Below are 23,310 nucleotides of genomic sequence, written 5' to 3' on the forward strand. Positions count from 1 at the left end.
ACCTGGCCAGTTAGGTGCCTCACTGTCTGTGGGCATGTACCAATATCTGATCTGTGTGCATGCATCTGGAACTGGCACACTCAAATATTTACGTGTGCTTAACTTTGTATCTCTGGCCCGGGATAGTCACTAGCTGCCCTCTAGGCTCTAGGAATGGGTTATAAGCAATTTATAAGAACATTAGTAAAAATACTTCCCAGAGTAAGCTAAAATCAGCTTTTGTAAAAGCAAACATTCTCTGGGGTGTAAGAACAGTTAACACACAGTCCATCTAATATCAATATATTACAAAGTGCTACATTAACAAAAGGGGGGATGGGTTACTCAGCTGAAGTGTAAATACATTTCAGAAACTGAGTTCTATTGATTTAGTTTCTGTATGTAAATAAATACAATACTAGGAAACTTTCTAGCCACAATGCAGTTTTTGTCTTTACATTCCCTGCCTGGAGATCATTAATCTCTTGGGATGTCAAGTTAGTTAGTTAATTAATACCCATTACGCCTCTGGCGTTTAGGGCAGCGACGAAGCTCCTCCACTCCTGTCTGTTTCTGGCAAGTCTTTCAATGGTTCCCCAGCTGTGCCCCAGGTTTGTCAGCTCAGCTTCCACAGCTCTTCACCATGTTGTTTTCAGGCGTCCTTGTTTTCGCTTGCTTTCAGGTGTCCATCTTATTGCTACTCTGGTGATGGAATCAGTTTCTATCTGAAGCACATGGCCAATCCATCTCCAACACCTCCTGGTAATGATGGTGCTCATATCTTCTTGGCTGCACTATGTGAATAGGTCTGATGCAGATTATATGGAATTAGGAGTTTGGACACGTCATACTTGATGTCAAGGCTAAGGGTCAAATCTGAGACCACATTGTAAATATCAGGATATTTATGTTCCCAGTGACAGGGCCTGGCCATCAGCTCCGAGGAGGAGTTCCAGGTCAACTGTCTGACACCCAGTCTCCAAATGGTCTACACACATGGCAAACAATCACAACTTGAGGGGACAGGGAGCGTGCTGGGTTAATGTGTTAGCGTTCTCCAGACAGAAAGCTGGATACAAACCCCGTCTCAGGTCACGTGTATGGGGATTACAGTCCTCAGTAAGTGTTTAAGCACATCATAAAACTCCTACATAATTTAGCAAGATCAGGTTTCTCTCTTCCAAGCAGGCCTCTAACTGGAGGAGCACAGGGTGTCAGAGCCTAGGGCTGGGAATGGGGGGCTGAGGGAGGCAGCAGACTAGGATGACAGGGCATCAGCAAGGGTTCCTTGTGAGGGGAAAGGTTGACCTGACCTGCTGGCGTCAGGCCTAGCTATGGACCAAGTGCTATTGGCTTGATGCTTTTATGAGCATTAAATTGGAGCCACTCAAAACTGGAAGCATTTCCTCCCCCCTGAAATAAATCACCTCTTCACGTCCAATTATTTCTAATGCTCCAGAAGTTTCTTGAGGGCAGCTGCTGTAACCCCGATTTTGGGTCCCACACAAATGACACACTCTGAAAGGACCCCCCTCCATCACCCAGGAGTCTCCTTCTCCCCAGGGCTGGCTGTGGCACCCCCAAAGCTTGTCTGACCTAGATATTAGCTCTCTCTCTCTAGAGGGCTGCCTATGTTCAAGGTGTCAAGTATCAAAGGAGTAGCCGTGTTAGTCTGGATCTGTAAAAGCAGCAAAGAGTCCTGTGGCACCTTATAGATTAACAGACGTATAGGAGCATGAGCTTTCGTGGGTGAATACCCACTTCTTCGCATGCATGTAGTGGAAATTTCCAGGGGCAGGTATAAATATGCAAGCAAGAGTGAGTAAGGCTAGAGATAACGAAGTTAGTTCAATCAGGGAGGATGAGGCCCTCTTCTAGCAGTTGAGGTGTGAACACCAAGGGAGGAGAAACTGCTTTTGTAGTTGGCTAGCCATTCACAGTCTTTGTTCAATCCTGAGCTGATGGTGTCAAATTTGCAGATGAACTGAAGCTCAGCAGTTTCTCTTTGAAGTCTGGTCCTGACGTTTTTTTGCTGCAGGATGCACTCCTCCTCGGCCAATGCCTAATGATGGACATTTTCTTTGTCTGACAAAGATAGTATTTTGCCTGTAATACAAATCCTGCCTGCCTTCTTCACTCCAAACTCCCTAGAGCTGCAAATGGGCCAAAAGGGCATTTGATAAATTCAACTGCTGCTCAGCTGAGTGCTGTGTTTATCTGTAAAGTCTGCAGTAGCTACAAGCCCAGCCTCAGCACTGAGCTTTTTAATCTTCAACTAGAACTTGGGGAACCTGTAATTAGATCTGAGTTCAGGAAGGGACTAGTCCTGCTGCCCTGCAAAGTGAGAGGTTGAAGATCTCTGTCCTTGTGCCTTGGACACCTGCACAGCCGGATAAAAAAGCAGTGAAAACAAGGTTCACTAGCAGCATCCTCTAGGGACAGAGGCCATTGAATGCCTGTTAATTTCAGTGACTGAGAGTTCTGCAAAGCACTCTGAAAAATCAAGGCGATCCCAGGAAAACAATGCAGGATCCTCGTCAGCTACTGACAGAAATAAACCCAGTTTCATTGACACCACAATTAGGCACGATGGAAGGACTCCAGAAGGACATGGAAGGACTCTGAAGCTGGGATCCCAAACAGGTGTGGAACATGGACCACCTGGGACCCAACCTGTAACTTGTGAAAAGAAGTGACCCCCAGCCACTACAGAGTGACCCCAATCTGTTTGCAGGCAGAAGTTATTCAACTAGAGACGTCTCAACAGCCATCTGTGCAAGGAGCCCTTTGTGAAGTTGGTTTCCTTAGTGTTTGCCCAGGAGATGGCTCCGCTCCACTGGAACGCTGCCTGGGGAAGCAGCAAGCACATGTAACAGCGCACCAGCTCATGCAGCTTTCTGTGCTGCTCAGCATGCAGCTGTCAGCAGTATGTTCATGCCTGGCCCGACCTGACTCTGCCATTAGGAAGTGCATCAGGTCCCAGTCCCGGGCTCTCACCTCCAGCTATTGTCTCATGCTGGGGCACCTCTGTGGGGAGGACACCTAGCGCCACACCTCCTCTGACTCATTCTTTGCTCCACTTCATCTCCTGCCAGCACTAGCATGACTTCCCAGTGAGTGCTTTCAGGGGTTCCCATGTACCAGTTTTACACCATATAAGTGCTCTGACCACATTGGCGTTACTCCTGATTCACAGCAGGGATAGCACCATCAGCCTCAGGCCCAAAGACTGTATTGCTCCTTCCAGGTAATAAGTTCAGTGACAAGGAAGTCTCTGTCATTCTCCTTAGCCCAGCCCTTAACTCACGCCCAGGCCAGAAATCCTGGAGTCCCCGGATCTTCCTATTGGTAAGTCACAGCTGTCTAGGATCCTCCTGGAGTTTACCCCTCCCTGAGCAGGCTCAGCTGACACCCTTAGTCGCCCCCCTCTGTGCTGGTATCATTTCCCACTTCTATGACTGCAATTCCCTTCCTGTGCTCTTCCAAAATCCCTGCTCCAGGAGGTGGCTGCAGCCTAGGGTTACCATATTCAAACATTTAAAAAAGAGGACACTCCACGGGGCCCCGGCCCCGCCCCCGGCCCTGCCCCAACTCCGCCCCTTCCCCGCCCCCGGCCCCGCCCCTTCTCTGCCCCCATTCCAACCCCTTCCCCAAAGTCCCTGCCCCAACTCTGCCCCCTCCTCTGAGCACCCCACATTTCCCCCTCCTCCCTCCTGCTCTGATCTTGGTTGGGGGTTGCTAAGTGCTTCCTTGCTCCCCACTCGCCCCGCAGTCCCTATGCCCTTGCCTGCCCTGCTCCTCCTCACCCTGCAGCCTCTGCACCCCCCCGCCCCTGCAGCCTCTGCTCCCCCCCGCCTGCCCTGCCCCCTCTGCACCCCCCCCGCAGCCTCTGCTCCCCCCGCCTGCCTGCCCCTGCAGCCTCTGCACACCCCCCCCACCCCCTCTGCACACACACCCCCTGCAGCCTCTGCTCCCCCCGCCTGCCCCCCTCACCCGGCAGACGGAGAACTCTGAGCTCCACGTGGAGTCCAACACTGCCGGCTGCTCTGTGGGGGAGGAGGGAGCGGGGAAAGGGGAGGGATTCTGGCTGCTAGAGGCCCTAGTGGCTGCGAGCGGCTTTCAATCAGGCCAGGCGTCCAATCAGCCGCGCCGCACTCCACAGGAAGGGAAATCCCGGACATTTCTACTTAATTAGAAATGCCCCCTGGACGGCCATTTAAGGCTGAAAAACCCGGACATGTCCGGGGAAACCCGGACGGATGGTAACCCTACTGCAGCCAGACTAGTCTCCTGCTCTCAGAAATGAGAGTTTAGCCCTTCAGCCCATTTGGCACCACACAGACCATCTGCCCTTCCCAGACAGCTCTGCAGCCAATTCCACATGGCTCTTGGGGGTTCAATGTTCCAGGGACTTACTCCCCCATTCGCTCTTCAGTACCCTCCTGGTCTGGTACTGACCTGCCCTCTGGCCCATCATTCAGCTCCCCACAAAGCAGCTGCTAGTGACTCTTTCATTTGTATAACTTCATTTACCTGGAATTCTTTCACTGTTGAGACATTGGGCCCAATTCCCCAACACCCGCATAAAGCAGGAGTAACTCAGCTAAGGTCAGTGGAGTTACACTGGGGGAACCATCTGAGTGAGATGGTAAGCAGCCTGTAATGTCACCCTAAGACATTTCCCTTCTCTGCAGCCTGTTGCTGACTCTCCCGGCTGTTTGGGCCTGGTGTCTGAAGGACACTGCCTACTAGAATGGATCATGCAGTGATTTCCAAAGAGCTGACAGAGAAATCGGGATTGGAATCAAAGCATTAGACAGAAATGTACATGACACATTTCTGATGGGCCGTGGGACATCGCATCCCCAGTGCAGTCATTTATACATACCTTCTCCAGCTCTCTACTGGATCAGACCTGAAGGCCAAGGCCCTGTTTTTCTGAGGCTATCATGTTCTTTCTGTTCCCCTGCCCCCGCCCCTGCAGACTGCTAGCTAATGCTGCCATCCCAGACCTTTGCCTAAGGTGAGAGGGGGCGCTGCCTGCTCTGAGTACAAGGCAATGTTATACCCTGGCAGGAACAAGCTAGCCCAGTGGGAGGTAGGAGTGAGGTGGAAGGGGTGCTTACCTCCTGCTCTCTCACTTGCTGAGCCTCAGTGACTGCCTTGCTTGCTTTGCTCTCTGCTTCTGCCTTCACAGCCATGCTTTTCCCCTTTGGCAATGCACTTTCAGGAACTTTTGGAGTCTCAGCAGGAAGTTTTGTCTGTGGCTTTTCTTCTGAGGGGACAGGGGGCTTGCTCTCTTGCACCATGGCCTGTAGCTTGCTCTGCTCTGAAGTCCTGAGATGCTTTCCTTGGACGAGGTGCCTGTCCTGGGGACTGGACGTTTCTGACTTTTGAGCTGTTACAGGCGGAGGGCCTCCTCTATGCTGACCGGCTCCCCCTGGTTGGTGTCGGGAGGATCCTGTTGGCTGCTGCTTTGGAGTAGGTAGTGGCATTGGAGCAGGGTCTCCTAGGCTTCCTTCTAGCAGCCTCTGAGTTTGGCAGTTCAAACACAGCCATTCATTTTTCTGCAAAACAGTGAAAGAAAATACCATCCCTAAGTTAGTGAGCTTTGCACTGCTGGTCTCTGTGGAGTGTATAGTTCTGCCAGGGTTCAGAGGGGCAGAGAATTCAGGTTGCAGCTGAACCAGAGGCAAAACCAGCTCTAGGGAGCAGAGAGAAATGTGTCCCAGAGAGCCCAGAGAAGGGGCAGGGAATCTCAGAAACCACTGAGGTGGGTGAGGATTCCTGTGACTCTGTAACACAGGGAAGCAGGGTGCTTCCAAGTATGGGAGGGACTGAGACTAGCTCCATTCCAGCAGAAAGCAACATGCCCTCAGGCGCAGGGACAGAAGAGGTGTTGTCAGTGATGAAGGAAACTGTCCCACTTGTTAGCTGGCAGAGTTCTGCAGTGAACAAGAGACAGAACCCTTCCTAGGGAGCACAGAGAAATGTGTCTTAGGTGGGGGCCCAGAGGAGAAAACTGGGGAAGGAATAGTGGGGTACAGGAATGTCTCTTCACTGGTCACTTGGGCCAGATGCCCAGGACATTAGGAGGATGGCTGGGTCAGCATCTGTGCACCCAGGCACTCAGGGTATGTCTACACCCAGCCGCTAGTTCGGCGGCTGGGAATCGAAGTTCTGGGTTCGACTTATCGCGTCTTGTCTGGACGCGATAAGTCGAACCAGGAAGTGATCGCCGTCGACTGCGGTACTCCAGCTATACGAGAGGAGTACTGCAGCGTCAACGGGGGAGCCTGCCTGCCGCGTGTGGACCGAGGTAAGTTCGAACTAAGGTACTTCGACTTCAGCTATGTTATTCACGTAGCTGAAGTTGCGTACCTTAGTTCGAATTGGGGGGTAAGTGTAGACCAGGCCTCAGCCTGTGATCCAGGTTTTGAGAAGGAACTGTGTACCTAACGTCCTGGAGGGGAGCAGTCACACAGCTGACTTCTCAGGGACAGACAAAGGGGTGGCGGAGGGTACCCCAATCCAGGTCCCAATTTTTCAGGATGCTATTTCTGATAGGTTTTTGGAAAGTAACTGTGTCTCTTTAAATCAAGATGCAGCTCCAATGCCTGTGATAACAGAGGAGTTGGGACCAGGAAATTGCCAGGTGGTAATTTGCCAGAATACAAATGATCCAACTGACAGAGACATTTTCCCCCAGGCTGGTGAGACACAGAGAGCCGTTATGGGAAAGTTGCTGGGAAAAAGTGCATCTGATCAAAGGGTAAACACACCTAGCCCAGAGAGCACAGATCACAGCCCTCTAGGGGGCAGGGAAGGACTCAGTGCTGGGAGGGGGAAACAGAGGGTAACCCCAAAAGGGGAGCTGGATTTTCTGTATATGTATAGTCCTGGGGTGGGGAGACCGCTCCCCAAAGGGCCAGCCAATGTGCAGGATCCCCCTGAACACCAATCTTGCCAGACCCTGAGGCACCAAAATGCCAAAAGCATGATTAAATTAAGAGCCCACACAAAGGGAAACACTGGAGGGAAAGAAAAGCCAGTGACTAATTACATGGGAGAGAGTCAAAGGACAACATGGGTAATGAACAAACTAACCTCAAACTACACTATCTAAACAGAGGCCGTGGTATCATAAAGATACTTGTAAACACCCATCTGTGATAAAAAATTTGGTATTAATGTTACGTTTTGAGGATTTATATTTATATTTTATACTGCTCAGTAGACCCCTGGACCGTATAATCTCATAGACAGTCTGTCATTCCAACACTCAGAATGATTATGTACCAGCATTTGTTATCTCAAGTAGAGGTTTCCCAAACACTTCAATCAAAATGAAGCAATAAATCAAGTTTATTAACTAGAAAAAGATAGATTTTAAGTGACTATTAAGGATATTTAATAATCATTATTAAATATTTAATACTTTTCAATTGGTATTCTATTGTTTAACAGTGCGATTAAAAATGTGATTAATTGCGATTCATTTTTTTAATTGTGATTAAAAAATTTTGAGATAATCGTGTGAGTTAACTGCAATTAATCGACAGCCCTAAAAGTGATACATTAAACAGTAAGAAGTCACCAGGATCAGATGGTATTCACCCAAGAGTTCTCAAGGGGCTCAAATATGAAATTACAGAACTACTAACTGTGGTCGTAACCTATCACTTAGATCAGCCTCTGAAACCAGATGACTGGAGGACAGCTAATGTAACTTCTATTTTTAAGAAAAGCTCCAGAGGTGATCCTGGCAATTAGAGGCTCGTAAGCCTAATTTCAGTACCAGGCAAATTGGTTGAAACTATAGTAAAGCAGGTTTAAAACAAACAAAAGGAAGTATTTCTTCACACAATGCACTGTCATTCCATGGAACTCTTTTGCCAGAGGATGTTGTGAAGGCCAAGACTATAACAGGGTTCAAAAAAGAACTAGATAAATTCATGGAGGATGGTTCCATCAGTGGCTATTAGCCAGGATAGGCAGGGTTGGTGTCCCTAGCCTCAGTTACCAGAAACTGGGAATGGGTGACAGGGGATGGATCGCTTAATGATTACCTGTTCTGTTCATTTCCTCTGGGGCACTTGGCATTGGGCCACTGTCGGAAGACAGGATATTGGGCTAGATGGACCTTTGGTTTTACCCAGTATAGCCGTTCTTATGTTCTTAAAGAACAGAATTATCAGACTCATAGATGATCATGATTTGTTGGGGAAGAGTCAGCTTGGATTTTGTAAAGGGAAATCATGCCTCACCAATGAATTAGAATTCTTTGAGGTGTGAACAAGCATGTGGACAATAGTGATCCAGTGGATATAGTGCACTTGGACTTTCAGAAAGCCTTTGACAAAGTCCCTCACCAAAGTCTCTTAAGCAAAGTAAGCAGTCATGGGATAAGAGGGAGGGTTCCTTCATGGATCAGTAACTGGTTAAAAATAGGAAACAAAGGGTATAACGAAATGCTCAGTTTTCACAATGGAGAGGGTAAATAGTGGGATCCCCCAAGGATCTGTACGGGAGAGGGGGGACAAAATTTGCAGACAAAACAAAATTACTAGGGCTGTCAAGTGATTAAAAAAATTAATCTCTATTAATTGTGCGATTAATCGCGCTGTTAATAGAATGGCATTTTTAAAAATATTTTTGGCTGTTTTCTACATTTTCAAATATATTGGTTTCAGTTACAACACAGAATACAAAGTGTACAGTGATCACTTTATATTTATTTTTATTACAAATATTTGCATTGTAAAAAACAAAATAAATTGTATTTTTCAATTCACCTAATACAAGTGCTGTAGTGCAATCTCTTTATCATGAAAGTTGAACTTTCAAATGTAGAATTATGTACAAAAAATACCTGCATTAAAAAATAAAACAACGTACAACGTTAAAGCCTATAAGTCCACTCAGTCCTACTTCAGCCAATCGCCCAGACAAACACGTTTGGTTACAATTTGCAGGAGATAATGTTGCCCGCTTCTTGTTTACAATGTCACCTGAAAGTGAGAACAGGTGCATAGCACTGTTGTAACCGGGTCGCAAGATATTTATGTGCCAGATGTGCTGAAGATCCATATGTCCCTTTATGCTTCAACCACCATTCCAGAGGACATGCATCCATCCTGATGATGGGTTTTGATAACGATCCAAAGCAGAGCGGACTGACATGTTCATTTTCAACAGAAGGTTGATTTTATTTTTGGTGGTTCAGGTTCTGTAGTTTCCGCATCTGAGTGTTGCTCTTTTAAGACTTCTGAAAGCATGCTCCACACCTCATCCCTCTCAGATTTTGGATGGCACTTCAGATTCTTAAACCTTGGGTCAAGTGCTGTAGCTATTTTTAGAAATCTCACATTGGTACCTTCTTTGCGTTTTGTCAAGTCTGCAGTGAAAGTATTCTTAAAACGAACATGTGCTGGGTCATCATCCAAGACTGCTATAACATGAAATATATGGCAGAATGCAGGAAAAATAGAACAGGAGACATACAATTCTCCCCCAAGGAGTTCAGTAACAAATTTAATTAATACACTGGTTTTTTTAAACGAGCATCATCTGCATGGAAGCATGTCCTCTGGAATGGTGGCCGAAGCATGAAGGGGCATATGAATGTTTAGCATATCTGGCACGTAAATACATTGCAACGCTGGCTATAAAAGTGCCATGCAAACACCTGTTCTCACTTTCAGGTGACATTGTAAATAAGAAGCAGGCAGCAGAATCTCCCATAAATGTAAACAAACTTGTTTGTCTTAGCAATTGGCTGAACAAGAAGTAGGACTGAGTGGACTTGTAGTCTCTAAAGTTTTAAGTTTTGTTTTTGAGTGAAGTTATGTAACAAAAAAAATCTAAATTTGTAAGTTACACTTTCACGATAATTGTAATTATTATTTCACAATTGTCTCCCACAGTATTCTTGTCAGCAAGTTAAAAAAGTATGGATTCAATGAATGGAATATAAGGTGGATGGAAAGCTGACTAGACTGTTGGGCTCAACGGGAAGTGATCAATGGCTCCATGTCTAGTTGGTAGCCGGTATCAAGTGGAGTGCCCCAAGGGTCGGTCCTGGGGCCGGTTTTGTTCAATATCTTCATTAATGATCTGGAGGATGGAATGGATTACACCCTCAGTAAGTTTGCAGATCACACTAAACTGGGAGGAGTAGTAGATACACTGGAAGATAGGGATAGGATACAGAGGGACCTAGAGAAATTGGAGGATTGGGCCAAAAGAAATCTGATGAGGTTCAACAAGGACAAGTGCAGAGTCCTGCACTTAGGATGGAAGAATCCCATGCACTCCTACAGACTAGGGACTGAGTGGCTAGGCAGCAGTTCTGCAGAAAAGGACCTGGGGATTATAGTGGATGAGAAGCTGGATATGAGTCAACAGTGTGCCCTTGTTGCCAAGAAGGCTAACGGCATATTGGGCTACATTAGTAGGAGCACTGTCAGCAGATCGAGGGAAGTGATTATTTTCCTCTATTCGGCACTGGTGAGGCCACATCTGGAGTACTGCATCCAGTTTTGGGCCCCCAACTACAGAAAGGATGTGGACAAATTGGAGAGAGTCCAGGGGAGGGCAACAAAAATGATCAGGGAGCTGGGGCACATGACTTATGAGGAGAGGCTGAGGGAACTGGGCTTGTTTAGTCTGCAGAAGAGAGGAGTGGGGGGATTTGATAGCAGGCTTCAACTACCTGAAGGGGGGTTCCAAAGAGGATGGAGCTAGGCTGTTCTCAGTGGTGGCAGATGACAGAACAAGAAGCAATGGTCTCAAGTTGCAGTGGGGGAGGTCTAGGTTGGATATTAGGAAACACTGTTTCACTAGGAGGTTGGTGAAGCACTGGAATGGGTTACCTAGGGAGATGGTGGAATCTCCATCCTTAGAGGTTTTTAAGGCCCGGCTTGACAAAGCCCTGGCTGGGATGATTTAGTTGGTGTTGGTCCTGCTTTGAGCAGGGGGTTGGACTAGATGACCTCCTGGTCTCTTCCAACCCTAATCTTCTATGATTCTATGATAAAGAGATTGCACTACAGTACTTGTATGAGGTTCAATTGAAAAATACTATTTCTTTTGTTTATCATTTTACAGTGCAAATATTTGTAATCAAATATAATATAAAGTGAGCACTGTACACTTTGTATTGTGTTGTAATAGAAATCAATATATTTGAAAATGTAGAAAAACATCCAAATTATTTAATAAATTTCAATTGGTATTCTATTGTTCAACAGTGCGATTAATATTTTTGAGTTAATCGTGTGAGTTAACTATGATTAATCGACAGCCCTAAAAATTACTCAAGATAGTTAAGTCCAAAACAGACTGCAAAAGTTGCAAAAGGATCTCACTAAACTGGGTGACTGGGCAACAAAATGGCAGATAAAATTCAATGTTGATAAATGCAAAGCAATGCACATTGGAAAACATAATCCCAACTATACATACATATATACATTCATACATACATGCATACATTTGATGGGATCTAAATTAGGTGTTACCACTCAAGAAAGAGATCTTGGAGTCATTGTGGATAGTTCTCTGAAAACATCCGCTCAATGTGCAGCAGCAGCTAAAAAAAGCTAAAAGAATGTTAGAAACTATTAGGAAAGGGTTAGATAATGAGACAGAAAATATCATAATGCCACTATATAAATCCATGGTATGCCCACATCTTGAATACTGTGGGCAGTTCTGGTCACTCAATCTCAAAAAAGATATATCAGAATTGGAAAAAGAACAGAGAAGGGCAAAGAAAACGATTAGGGGTACAGAACAGCTTCCATATGAGGAAAGATTAAAAAGACTGGGACTGTTCAGCTTAGAAAAAAGATGACTAAAGTCTATGAAATCATGACTGGTGTGGCGAACGTGAATAAGAAAGTGTTATTTATCCCTTCACATAACTCAAGAGATAGGAGTGACCCAAATAAATTAATAGACAGCAGGTTTAAAACAAACTAAAGGAAGTCCTTCTTCACACAACACACAGTCAACTTGTGGAACTCATTGTCAGGGGATGTTGTGAAGGCCAGAAGCATAACTGCATTCAAAAAACAATTCATTAAGTTCATGGAAGATAGGTCATCAATGGCTATTAGCCAAGATGTCAGGGACACAACCCCATGCTCTGGGTGTCACTAAACCTCCAACTGCTAAAAACTGAGACTGGATGATGGGATGGATCATTCAACACTGTCCTGTTCTGTTCATTCCCTCTGGCCACTGTCAGAGACTGGATACTGGCTAGAGGAACCAGTGATCTGACCAAGTACTGCTGTTCTTATGTCTGCAGGGCACAGTTAAGGTTGTTTGAAGGACTTAGCAGTACATTTTCATACCTTCAAATGCTGTGTTTTCTTTGAGTTTTAACTAGGGCTGTCAAATGATTAAAAAAATTAATCACGATTGATTGTGAAATAAAAAAATAACCATGATTAATCATAACTGTAATTGCACTGTTAAAGAATAACAGAATGCCATTTATTTAAATATTTTTGGATGTTTTCTACATTTTCAAATATATTGATTTCAATTACAACACAGAATACGAAGTGTACAGTACTCACTGTATATTATTTTTTATTTCAAATATTTGCACTATAAAAATGATAAACACAAGAAATAGTATTTTTCAATTCACCTCAGACAGGTACTGAAGTGCAATCACTTTATCGTGAAAGTGAAATTTACAGATTACAAAAATTTACAACTTACCATTCTGCTTGTGCAGCTCAGGGGCAGCTTTTGGAAAATAACCAGCATTTGCTGGTTTGTCTGATTCAGACCTTGCTGTTGCATCTGGGGAACAAGTCACTTATTTAAAGGAATTTCGCCTTAATGAGAGAGCACCCTTCTGGGAGGCTCTTGCACTGAATACTGGATGTGTCTGCAGACCTAGATATGGAGATGAGGTGACAACTTCTTCTATCTCTGGTTCCTTTCCCAGAACAAATGCCTGGCCTGGATGGGCCAAGAGAGGTGCTTGCAGATACACCTTGCTCAAATACATCAATCGGTCAATAGCTCCCCTCATACCTGGAGCTAATCCTAACCATTTATTAATCCCAGATGCTTCATTTTGGCTTCCAAGTGTGTCACAGCTCTCTGGTACTTGCCTTTCTTGAAAGCACACTGCTCCCGGCCAGAGCCAGGACTAGCACTATCCAAGGCACAGTCATGTGTCTGCTGAAAGCCGTGCACTCATGGGAAAGCCGAGAGGTGTCCATTTACAGAGTATTAATCAAGAGAGGCCAGCTATCTCACAGGGAGCCTGTGTGATGACACGAAAAGCCTAGGGTCTGTAGTGATGCTAGTAGGAGGGCCAGGTTAGGATTTAGGGACACTAGGCACCCAGGCATGTTAGTCAGGAAGCTGGGCAGCCAGAGGGAGCCACAGGGTGTGTCTGCTTCCAGCAGCCTCAGAGGCTGCAGGATCCTGTGGCATGCGTTACAAGTGTCACATCTGAAAACCAGCTACATTTCCTCCCCTGACATGTACTCTCCTCATGGATGGCGGGTGAACCCCAGCTTTGGGGAGACTAGCCCACCAGCCCCCCCCCTTCTGCCCAAGCCCCCCCCCCCCCGCATGCCAGAGCCCTGAACCTCTCCACCCCCGTAAAAGGAGAAGCCCCAATTGGCCCCCGCGACTGGAGGAGCTCCAGCCTGCCCCAGCCACATTGGGCTGACCCTCCTTCGCTGGCCCCCCTGACCCTTCCCCCCATGAGCACCAGGCCAAGCCTCCAGCCTCCCTGAGTGCCGGGCTGGCCCCAGCGTCAGGTCGAGATGCCAACCCCCCCCCCCCCACCCCGAGCACAGCACCAGGCCTGTCCAGCACCGGTTTGGTTCCCTGGGCGCCAGCCCCTCTCAGCCCTGAAGTCCCTCTCCTGGCCGAGCCACTGCCCCCCACCAGCGCCGGGCTGAGCCACCGGCTTCCCCAGCGCTAGCTCCTCCCGCCCCTGAAGGCCCCCCCCTGAGCTGCTGGCCCCAGAGCACAGTGGAGGAGGCAGTGGGGATCTCAGGGAAGGGTGGCTTCAGGTGTGGAGTGGCTAAGCCTTCCCTGGCCTATTATACCCGCCTCCCATGACCCTCCTCCAGCGGGGGAGGGCACCCTCCCTCATTCTGAATAAGCAGGTAGATCTGCTTGTCATGTTTTCTGACACACACATTTGCAAATTTGCATGCTTGATAGAAATCTCTTCCCATTTTGCTCATCCCGACGGTAGGAAGCACAAAGCATGATGCCAAGTGACTTTCCCATCTGTTTCTCTTCTCATTTATGCTGAGAGGTGCTCCTGCTTTTCTGAAGCATGGGGTGGCATATCCTCTAGAAGATCCCTCCCCTGCCTGAGTACTGAGCCCAATTGCTATGGTCTGGGAGGTAATGAGACTTAGGCTATGTCTACACTGCACTTTTGTCTGTAAAACTTTTATCGGTCAGGGGTGTGAAAAAACCACTCTCCTGACCGACACAAGTTTTACCCATGAAAAGTGCCGGTGTGGACAGTGCTTTGTCAGTGGGAGAGGCTCTCCTGCCATCAAAGTTACTGCCCCTCGTTGGGAGTGGTTTTATTTTGCTGGCAGGAGAGCTCTCTCCTGCCAGCAAAGAGCGGCTACACAGGAGACCTTACGGGGCACCTCTGTAGCAGCACAGCAGTGCCACTGTAAGGTATGCAGTGTAAACATAGCCTTTGGAAATTCACCCCCTGCTGCAGAACTCAGCCTGTGTCCTGGGAATACATGGATGTCCGTTTCCCTGCTCATGCAAGCGTGTCACCGCCAGATAGAGCAGAGACAACCTGCTGATGCGTGTTCTGCTGTGCTGGGCTCAGCCACAGATCACATGGCACAGATCCTTGGAACTCTGCCCCACTTTGCTGAGCCAGGCAGCTGAGCTTACTTCCCTGACTGAGAAGCACAGTGAGGATTGCAGCTGAGGAAGTGGACCTGGCAGGAAATAACAAGGAGCCAGTGGAATCTGTTCCCAATGGGAATGGCACAGGGTGGAAGGGCTGACTATGCTGTCCCGACACACTAGGGCAGGGGTCGGTAACGTTTGGCACGCGGCTCGCCAGGGTAAGCACCCTGGTCAGAAATATGGTCAGGAACAGGAGCTGGTGCATGTCCTCTCCACCTTGAGGGAGCGGCAGACCGGATAATAAACTTGCAGTGGTCAGGCTTCTGATCCGGGCAAGACGGTACAGCTCTGGGGTGCAAGGCTGGGGAGAATTAGCTGGAACCTCTCTGTTATTGGATCATGAGTGGCTAGTGAAAGCATTCATGTAACTCAGCTGAGTGTGTCTCTGCCTGTGGGAGTGCAGGACCTGGAGAGGTTTGCAGCTTGTCACAGCATCACAGTATGAGAGGGAGCTCAAGTTGGGTCACAGGGGGTGCCTAGCAGCAACAGTCCAAGCTGTCGTCCTTGTCTCTGGTGGTGGTAGGGCCCCAAAACAATTGTCCAAAAAGGGGCCGCTCGCTTCAGCGGCCACGTCGCCTAGCCCTGAGAATCCAATGAGGCCGCCCCTCGTGGCAGCAGTGCTGCTCAGTGTTGAGAATCCAGTGCTGCCCAGCGGTAAGAGTCCATGAGGCCGCCCCTCATGGCGGCAGTGCTGCGCAGTGGTAAGAGTCCATAGGGCCACCCCTGTGGCGGCGGTGCTGCTCAGCAGTAAGAGTCCATGGGGCTGCCCCTCATGGCGGCAGTGCTGCTCAGTGGTAAGAGTCCATGGGCTGGTGGTATTGCCCAGTGACAAGCATGGGAAGGGGAGGGGAACCCAGTACCACCCTACTCCACCGGGTTCCAACCTAGGGCCCTTCAAGGTTAGTCACCCAGTCACAGGGCTCAGGACTCCATATCTCCAAGTGTGTCCCCTGAGTCGCTCCCTACCCTCTGTGCTTCCCCAGGGGCAGGGATATGGGCCGGGGGTTGCTCTTGGGCCCCCCAGCCTCCCACCCAGGGCAGGTGGAGGGTCTGGGGCTGCCTACAGCAGCCTGGGCTCCCTGGGCAGCTCTTACATGGCCTGGCTCTGGATTCTGGACTGGCCAGGGGGTGAGGCCATGGAGAAAGAGGAGGAGCAGGGAGTGGTGGGGCTAGGGCTCACCTCAGCCCCTGCACTGGGAAGAGGCTGGTGCCCCAGACTGTGCTTTGCGGCAGGGGAGCTGATCACCTTGTCAGCTCCCAGCCACAAAACGCACCCCTGCCTGCGCTGCTCCACGTCTGCCCAAGGCTTGCAATTTGGGGGGGGGGGGAGCAAAGCGGCCCCCTGCCCCCAAACTACACCCATCTTAAAAAGTGGGTGGGCCTTGCGGGTCCAAAACAGCTGATTATCCAGTGAGGGGGTTGATATACCCCTTCCCAGGCTGGCATCTCTGTCTGTGCCACCCTCCTTAATTGAAGTCTATGTCAAACAAATCCACAAACAGATCCAAGCTCTGTCTCTAAGCCCTGGGCTCCCTCAGCCTGGATGTGAGTGACAGAAGGGGTGCTCAGTGCTGCCTTCTGGCTGGCTCCACTTGTGGGGCGATCAATGAGCTGTTAATCCACAGTGTAACTGCACTGCAGTTCTAACGGCCAACTCACTGAGAAGCTGCCCCCTCAGTCAGCTCTTCTGCCGCTTTATGGCTGATGCATTTAGCTGTGGCTGAGGAGCCGGGGGCTGGGGACTGTCTGGATCTTTAAAGGGATCTTGCCAAAGCAGGAAGAGAGTGGGGAGAAGAGACCCCCAGATTTACTCGGTCTGGGGCTAGGAGCACTCTGATGGGCACGTGCTCTTAGGCCTGATGGAAGGAGGAGGGAACAACTCATCACTCAGCAGTGTCCTCCAACACACTACTGAGGAAGGGTGCTCCACGGAAATCTCACCCAGCCTTCATAGGGTGTATCTACACTGCACCTGGGAGCGAGCCTCCCTGCCGGGGCACACAGATTTGTGTTGGGGTCTCCTACTACAGCGCTAGAAATAACTGGGTCGACAGTGCTGACACTGGGACTTGGTTGGAGCTTGGGATCTCTAGCCTGAGGGGCAGCTATGTGGGGCAGGGGGAGCACAGCACCCTAGCCCCACAGGCACAAGTCTCTGGGCCTGGTCTGGGAGGCTCACTCCCAGATGCATTATTATAGACATAGCCTCCTCAGCTCGAGATTGGTGGATGCAGAGTGGGACTCTGTGCTCAGGAAGAGAAGGGGGAAGTAGCAGAGGGTCCCCTGGGGCTTGGGGTAAGAAAATGTTCTTCTGTCTTCTGACCGGTGCAGAGTGCCATGGTTCCTACAATGACTCCTTTGCAAACAGACTCCAGTGAGTTATCTCCTGATCAGAGCAAGGAGGCCAGGCATTTCTCTTTCCAGGAGCTCATATCAGGTTAACCACCCAGGCTGCACAACTTGCCTGCTATTAATCACCCATTGGGAAATGGGGGTGGAGGGGAGCAACTGGGACCCACTCCTGAGAAAGACCTGGAACCACCCATGTGTCAGACTAGGGTGATCAGACATCCCGATAGTAGGGGCTTTGTCTAGAACCCTATTACCCCTCCTCCCCCGTCCCAATTTTTCACGCTTGCTATCTGGTCACCCTATTTCAAACTGAAGCCAGATCTGGTGTTGGCAAAACACCTAAAAGGGAGCATCCTGCACTCATTAGGTCCAGGGAAAAATTGCTTCTGGGCTTAGAGACCCATAGCTTTTTAAGAGCAGAAGGGACCATCATGCTCATCTAGTCCGACCTCCTGCATCACACAGATCATGTATTTCCCCTTGTGATTCCTGCATCCAGCCCGCCAACCTGCAGTTGAACTATGGTCTCTCTCTCTCTTAGAAAGACACCCAGTCGTTACTCAAAGCAATGGAGAACCCATCACATCCCCGAGGGAGCTGCTTCTGGTCAGTTGTCCTCACTCTTAAAAACCTGTATCTTATTTCCAAATTGAATTTTTCTGTCTTCAACATCCATAACTTCTTATTGTGCCTTCTGCATGTTAGATTAACGACTCCTGTGTAGTTACCTACGGCTCACAGCTACCTATGTCTCTGACGCAGCTGGGATGTGAATGGCAGTGCATGGAGACGGACCCGTGCCAGCTGAACTCTAGCTAGCTAGCTAACAGTAGCAGTGAGAATGCCATGACAGACACAGGCTTTAGCAGATGCTGCACAAACCCACCTGATTCCCCTGGTACACGCTTGTGCAGCCAATGCTGAAGCCGTACCACTGCATCCTCCTCACATATATGATTAACCAACTAGCTAGAGAACAGCTAGTACAGTTTCATCTGCATGAGCTGAAAATTACATGCCCAGCTGCCATGGAGAGATACCTATAACCAAGTTGTCTCTTAATTGTCTCTTTGATAGGACTGAGTGAGCTCCTTTGGTCTCTCCCTGGAAGGAGTATTTTCCAGCAAAAATGGTTGTGCTTTTTCTCTGGACCCTCTCCAAACTTGCAATAGCTTTTTAAAAGTGTGGCTAACAGAGCTGTACCCAGTAACCACGAATGGTCTCACCAGTGCTGCGCGCAGAGGAAATATCACACCCTACTCCTTAACATTCCCTGCCTTATACATCTACAGTCATGTTAGCCCTCTTAGCCACAGCACTGTGCTGGGAGCTCATCTTCACTTGGTTACCACCATGACCTCAATGTTCTTTTCAGTCACTGATTTCCAGGATGCAGCCCCCATCCGACGTAAGTATGGCCTACACCAGGGGTAGGCAACCTTTCAGAAGTGGTGTGCCGAGTCTTCATTTATTCACTTTAATTTAAGGTTTCGCGTGCCGGTAATACATGTTAACGTTTTTTAGAAGGTCTCTCTATAAGTCTATATTATATAACTAAACTAGTGTTGTATGTAAAGTAAACAAGGTTTTCAAAACGTTTAAGAAGCTTCCTTTAAAATTAAATTAAAATGCTGATCTTACGCCGCCAGCCTGCTCAGCCCGCTTCCAGCCTGGGGTTCTGTTCACCTAGGCCTGCAGCGGGCTGAGCGGGGCGACTCGAGGTCAGGGCAGAGGGCTGGGGTGTGTGTGGAGGTGCAGCGCAGAAGGCTGGGTGTTGGGGGGAGGTCAGGGCAGAGGGCTGGGGTGTGTGTGGAGGTGCAGCGCAGAAGGCTGGGTGTTGGGGGGAGGTGCAGGGCAGAGGGCTGGGTGTGTGTTGGGGTGGGGGGGTGCAGGGCAGAAGGCTGGAGTGCTCGGCTCGTGGGGGTGCTCCCAGCCCCCTGCCCTGAGCGGCTCAGGGCAGGGAGGGATATGCCCTGTTCCACCCCCTTCCCCAAGGCCCATCCCTACCTCTCTCTGCCTGCTCTACGGAGCAGCAAGCACTCTGCGCTCGGCTCTGCTCCACTCCCCCTCCCCCTCCCAAGGGCCATCCCGGCAGGGAGAGGGGGGAGGAGGAGGGGCCGGAATGCACCACGTTGTGGGAAGAAACGGGGGGGGGGGGGGGGGGGGGGCTGGGCCGGTGCAGGACCAGCCTCCCTCCTCCCCCTTCCTCCCCCAGCTTGGTGCATTCCGGCCCCTCCGCCCCTCCTCCTCCTCCTCCTCCCCCCAGTGGGCAGCAGCGTGCCACTCAAAATCGGCTCGTGTGCCATGTTTGGCACGCGTGCCGTAGGTTGCCAACCCCTGGCCTACACTCTTTGGTCCTAAATGCATGACCTTGCTTTGGCTTGTATTAGGCTGCATGCTATGTGATGGCACCCTTTTTACCAGGTAATCTATCCATATCATTCTGTATCAGTGACTACCATCTTTATTTACAACCCCATACCAATCTTTGTGTTATCTACAAACCTTTTCAGCAGTGATTTATATTTTCTTGTAGACTTTAACCCCAACCCTGCCTTGTCTACACTAGACTTAGAATGTGTTTGTTAGAATATAGCAGCTAACACTTTCTAACAACACACCTTTCAATCCTAATCAAGACAAAGCCACAGTGCCTGTGAAGTGAATTACACTGATTTCCTCAGGGCCGGCTCCAGGCACCAGCTTCTCAAGCAGGTGCTTGGGGCGGCCGTTCTGGACAGGGGCGGCAGTTCCAGGTATTCGGCGGCAATTCGGCGGACGGTCCCTCACTCCGCCTGGGAGTGAAGGACCTCCCGCCGAATTGCCGCCGCAGATCGCGATCGCGGCTTTTTTTAGATCGCGATCGCGGCTTTTTTTTTTTTTTTTTTTTTTGGCTGCTTGGGGCGGCCAAAACCCTGGAGCCGGCCCCGGATTTCCTTACTGATACTCTAGGCACAATTCAGAGTGTTACCATGCATTTAAACTGCACTTGGTTAAAGGTCTCACACCCCTCCATTTCCTCTAATGGTTCCAAACATTCTGTTCGCTTTATTTGGACTACCTCTGCACATTGAGTGGATGTTTTCAGAGAACTATCCACAGTGACTCCCAGATCTCTTTCTTGAGTGGAAACAGCTAATTTAGCCTCCATCATGTTGTATGTATAGTTGGGATTATGTTTTCCAGTGTGCATTACTTTGCATTTACTTTCTAATATCACTTTTGGAACCTAAATAAAAGAATAACTTTATCCAGAAATAAAATTCATGCAGAATATTTTGCTCTATATCATTGTCCTTTCAATGTCACACCAATCACCCTCAAACACCCACATACAGTACTTTTTAACTTTCATTTATATTACCTTCTGAAAAATTATATGCAAGCAAACATATGCACTCTTAATTTGTAGATCTCATTTCTCATTAAAAAGTTATAAAGTCTAAAGTAGTTAAGTTTCCCCTCAACCATTCTTCTAAAACATGGAGTAACTAACAAATTAGAGAAGAAATTAGTTTTGGCACTAGCTTAATAAAAAGGAAAGATGAAAAGATTTTAAAGTGATAATTGGAAAGGAAATATTACAGTAGATTTGCCAACATACGTTTCCACAACTAAGGGCTTCCGGTTCCACTGTCGAGAGCGCAGAGCAGTGGTTCATTTACTGGTTGCACTCTGCTATGGTATGAAACTCAGGGGGACACTCCCCAAATGGCACCTCTGCTCACTGGGGCACTTGCCAGGGAGGCTGGGGGAGCCTAGGTCCTGAGGTGCCAGAAGGACAAAGAGCTCTGTTCTGTACCCCAGGTTCCCATTGGGAACTGTCTCTCCCAGACTCACCGGGCAGGAGAAGATGAAGCCCAGCACTCAGTGCGAGACTGAAGCGGGGAGGGAAGAAAGAAAGGGGAGAGCCTGGGCATGCAGCCCTGTGTCTGGCGCACACACAGAGCACCAGGGCTGCAGGGAATGCTAAACTTCACGCCAAGGGCCCTGGAGGAGCAGCTGTCACTCCCCCACCGCACTGCCCCGCTCCAGCCACGCACAGCCCCTGGGTGGAGCGGCCAGGCCAGTCCACAAAGGGAGAACCGCGCACACTTGCCTCTAGCCCCAGGACTCCGCACTCCAGACCTGGTGTGCTCCTGCAATGACTTACGGGGCTGCTGGAGCACCCAGCCGGGGCAGATTGTAGCCTCCAGCTCCGCTCCTGCTGCCCCCCGACTCACCAGGCCTCAGCACTGCCCTGGCCCCCAGACACACCAGGCCCTGGCCCTGCTGTGCCACGCGCCCCCTCCAACCACAGCGCCCTGAGTGGTTGCCCACTCCTCTGGCTGGTTCTGATATCAACACCATGGCAACTGATGTCAACCCAGTCGGTTCGTTTATTTATTTGTTAGTGTTCAGGAATAAATTGAATGAATCCAATGATGTAAAATGCAAGTACAAAAAACTTTACATTTTAAATATTACTATTCGGTGTCAGGGAAATCTCAGGGACTGGCAAGGAGGCTGCCAGGGACCCGTGTCGGTCCATAGACCGGTTGTGGAGAAACACTGCTCTAGCATACAATGGTATTTTATCTTTTCTCTCTGCTCTGCCTACAGGGAGGAGGAAATGGAAGCAGCATTGTGTTCTTAGTCACACAAATGCATTTTGTTTCTTAAATGCACATTACTTCCATTTAAAAGCCTGCATTCCTTCCTAGGAGCAGCGTGGAGAGTGGAAGGGGGAGCTGGTGACTCAGGCGGGGATGTGAACAATAAGTGGAGGACACAAGTATTGGGGCTGGATGTCCTTGTGGGGTGTTTGTGTGTGTGGAGGGAGGACTGGTAAATGAAGGGAGCGTCTTATGCAGGGAGGATGTATCACAATGTGGGGTGCTCAAAGGGGAGGCCAAAAGTCTCCAAGAGGAGTGGGATGTCTCCACTGAAAGGAGTCCATGGCACGAGCAGAAAGTGGCCATACATCTCACAATGAAGATATGGTGGAGACATGCGTGGGAATGACAGCTGGGTGAATGTGGCTGGTTGTAGCTGGCCACAAGTGGCATCCTTTCCGCTCTCCTAGAGGCAGGAGGAGAGCTCTTCTCCAAAGGTTTCAGCCTCAGTAGTTCTTGCCTTTAATGACAGCTCTAGGGATGACGACTTCCACACCCTATGACCCCACAATCTCTCTGCTAGCCAAGATGTGGTATGATAATGTCATTTAACTAGGTTTCTCTGTGATGGTTCATTGCCTCCAGACCCATTACGCTACAGCTGTCTACATTAAATGGCATTTCCCTTTGTCAGTTTAAGATTTCAAAGCTCTCTGGGCTGCCAATGCCCAGTGTACTCACTAACACTGCTACAGCAGCCTGAGGGGGGATGGGGTGATGAGCCTCCTTTGGGACTGTACAGCCAGCAAAGCAGCAGAGGATGCTGGGGGAAGGATGGGATTTGCTTGTACCATCCCACTTGCAAGAGTAAGCCTGAGTCTGGCTGCCCCATTTCTTGGGCCAGTTCTTTCTGACCTCAAATGTTCTCAGAAAGGAGGCACTAGGCTGCACACAAGCCCTGACCTTTTCCATATACTGGAGTCTGATTCACTGGCTACTTACATTTGCTCCCAGCTCCAGAAATGCACCATGATAAATCCACAGGACTCCCAGAGCTGAGGACTGAGGCCTGAGGCTAACAAATTAAAAAAAAAAAAAAATCTTCCAGGGCTTAGCACTAAATCCTGCTGGAGTCCTATGGTGCAGCTTGCCGGAACCAGGGATGGGTTTGCTATAGGGTTTCTACAGAACGATTCTGCACTAAAAAACTCATAATGCAGCTTGCTGTTCTCTCCAGCTGGGAGCCTTATACAGAGTGATCATACACCTGTGGGCATGACCTAGAGAAGCAAAAAGCTTCCATCTGTTTCCTGCTTTCCTCTGCTTACAGGACCTGCAGGAGCCACGAGACCGCTGCCCCTAGTGTCATGATGCCATGCTACTATCATGTCCTTTGGAAGGAGAAGCCCTCAGCAAGATTCCCTTTGGAGCCCAAGGTCAGCAGCAC

At 49.0% G+C, this 23,310-nt stretch overlaps 1 protein-coding gene across 1 annotated transcript in view; it reads right to left on the reverse strand.

Annotated features, from left to right (window-relative positions):
• BSN (bassoon presynaptic cytomatrix protein) overlaps positions 1-23,310 on the reverse strand; it is a 380,730-nt gene that overhangs the window by 50,060 nt on the left and 307,360 nt on the right. Inside the window, 1 exon segment of the mRNA XM_024193699.2 lies at positions 5,106-5,546. Coding sequence (XP_024049467.2) covers positions 5,106-5,546 — 441 coding nt within the window.

Source organism: Terrapene carolina, unplaced genomic scaffold (assembly GCF_002925995.2).
Source record: "Terrapene carolina triunguis isolate 2854851 unplaced genomic scaffold, T_m_triunguis-2.0 Scaffold235, whole genome shotgun sequence".
Classification (NCBI taxonomy): Eukaryota; Metazoa; Chordata; order Testudines; family Emydidae; genus Terrapene; species Terrapene triunguis.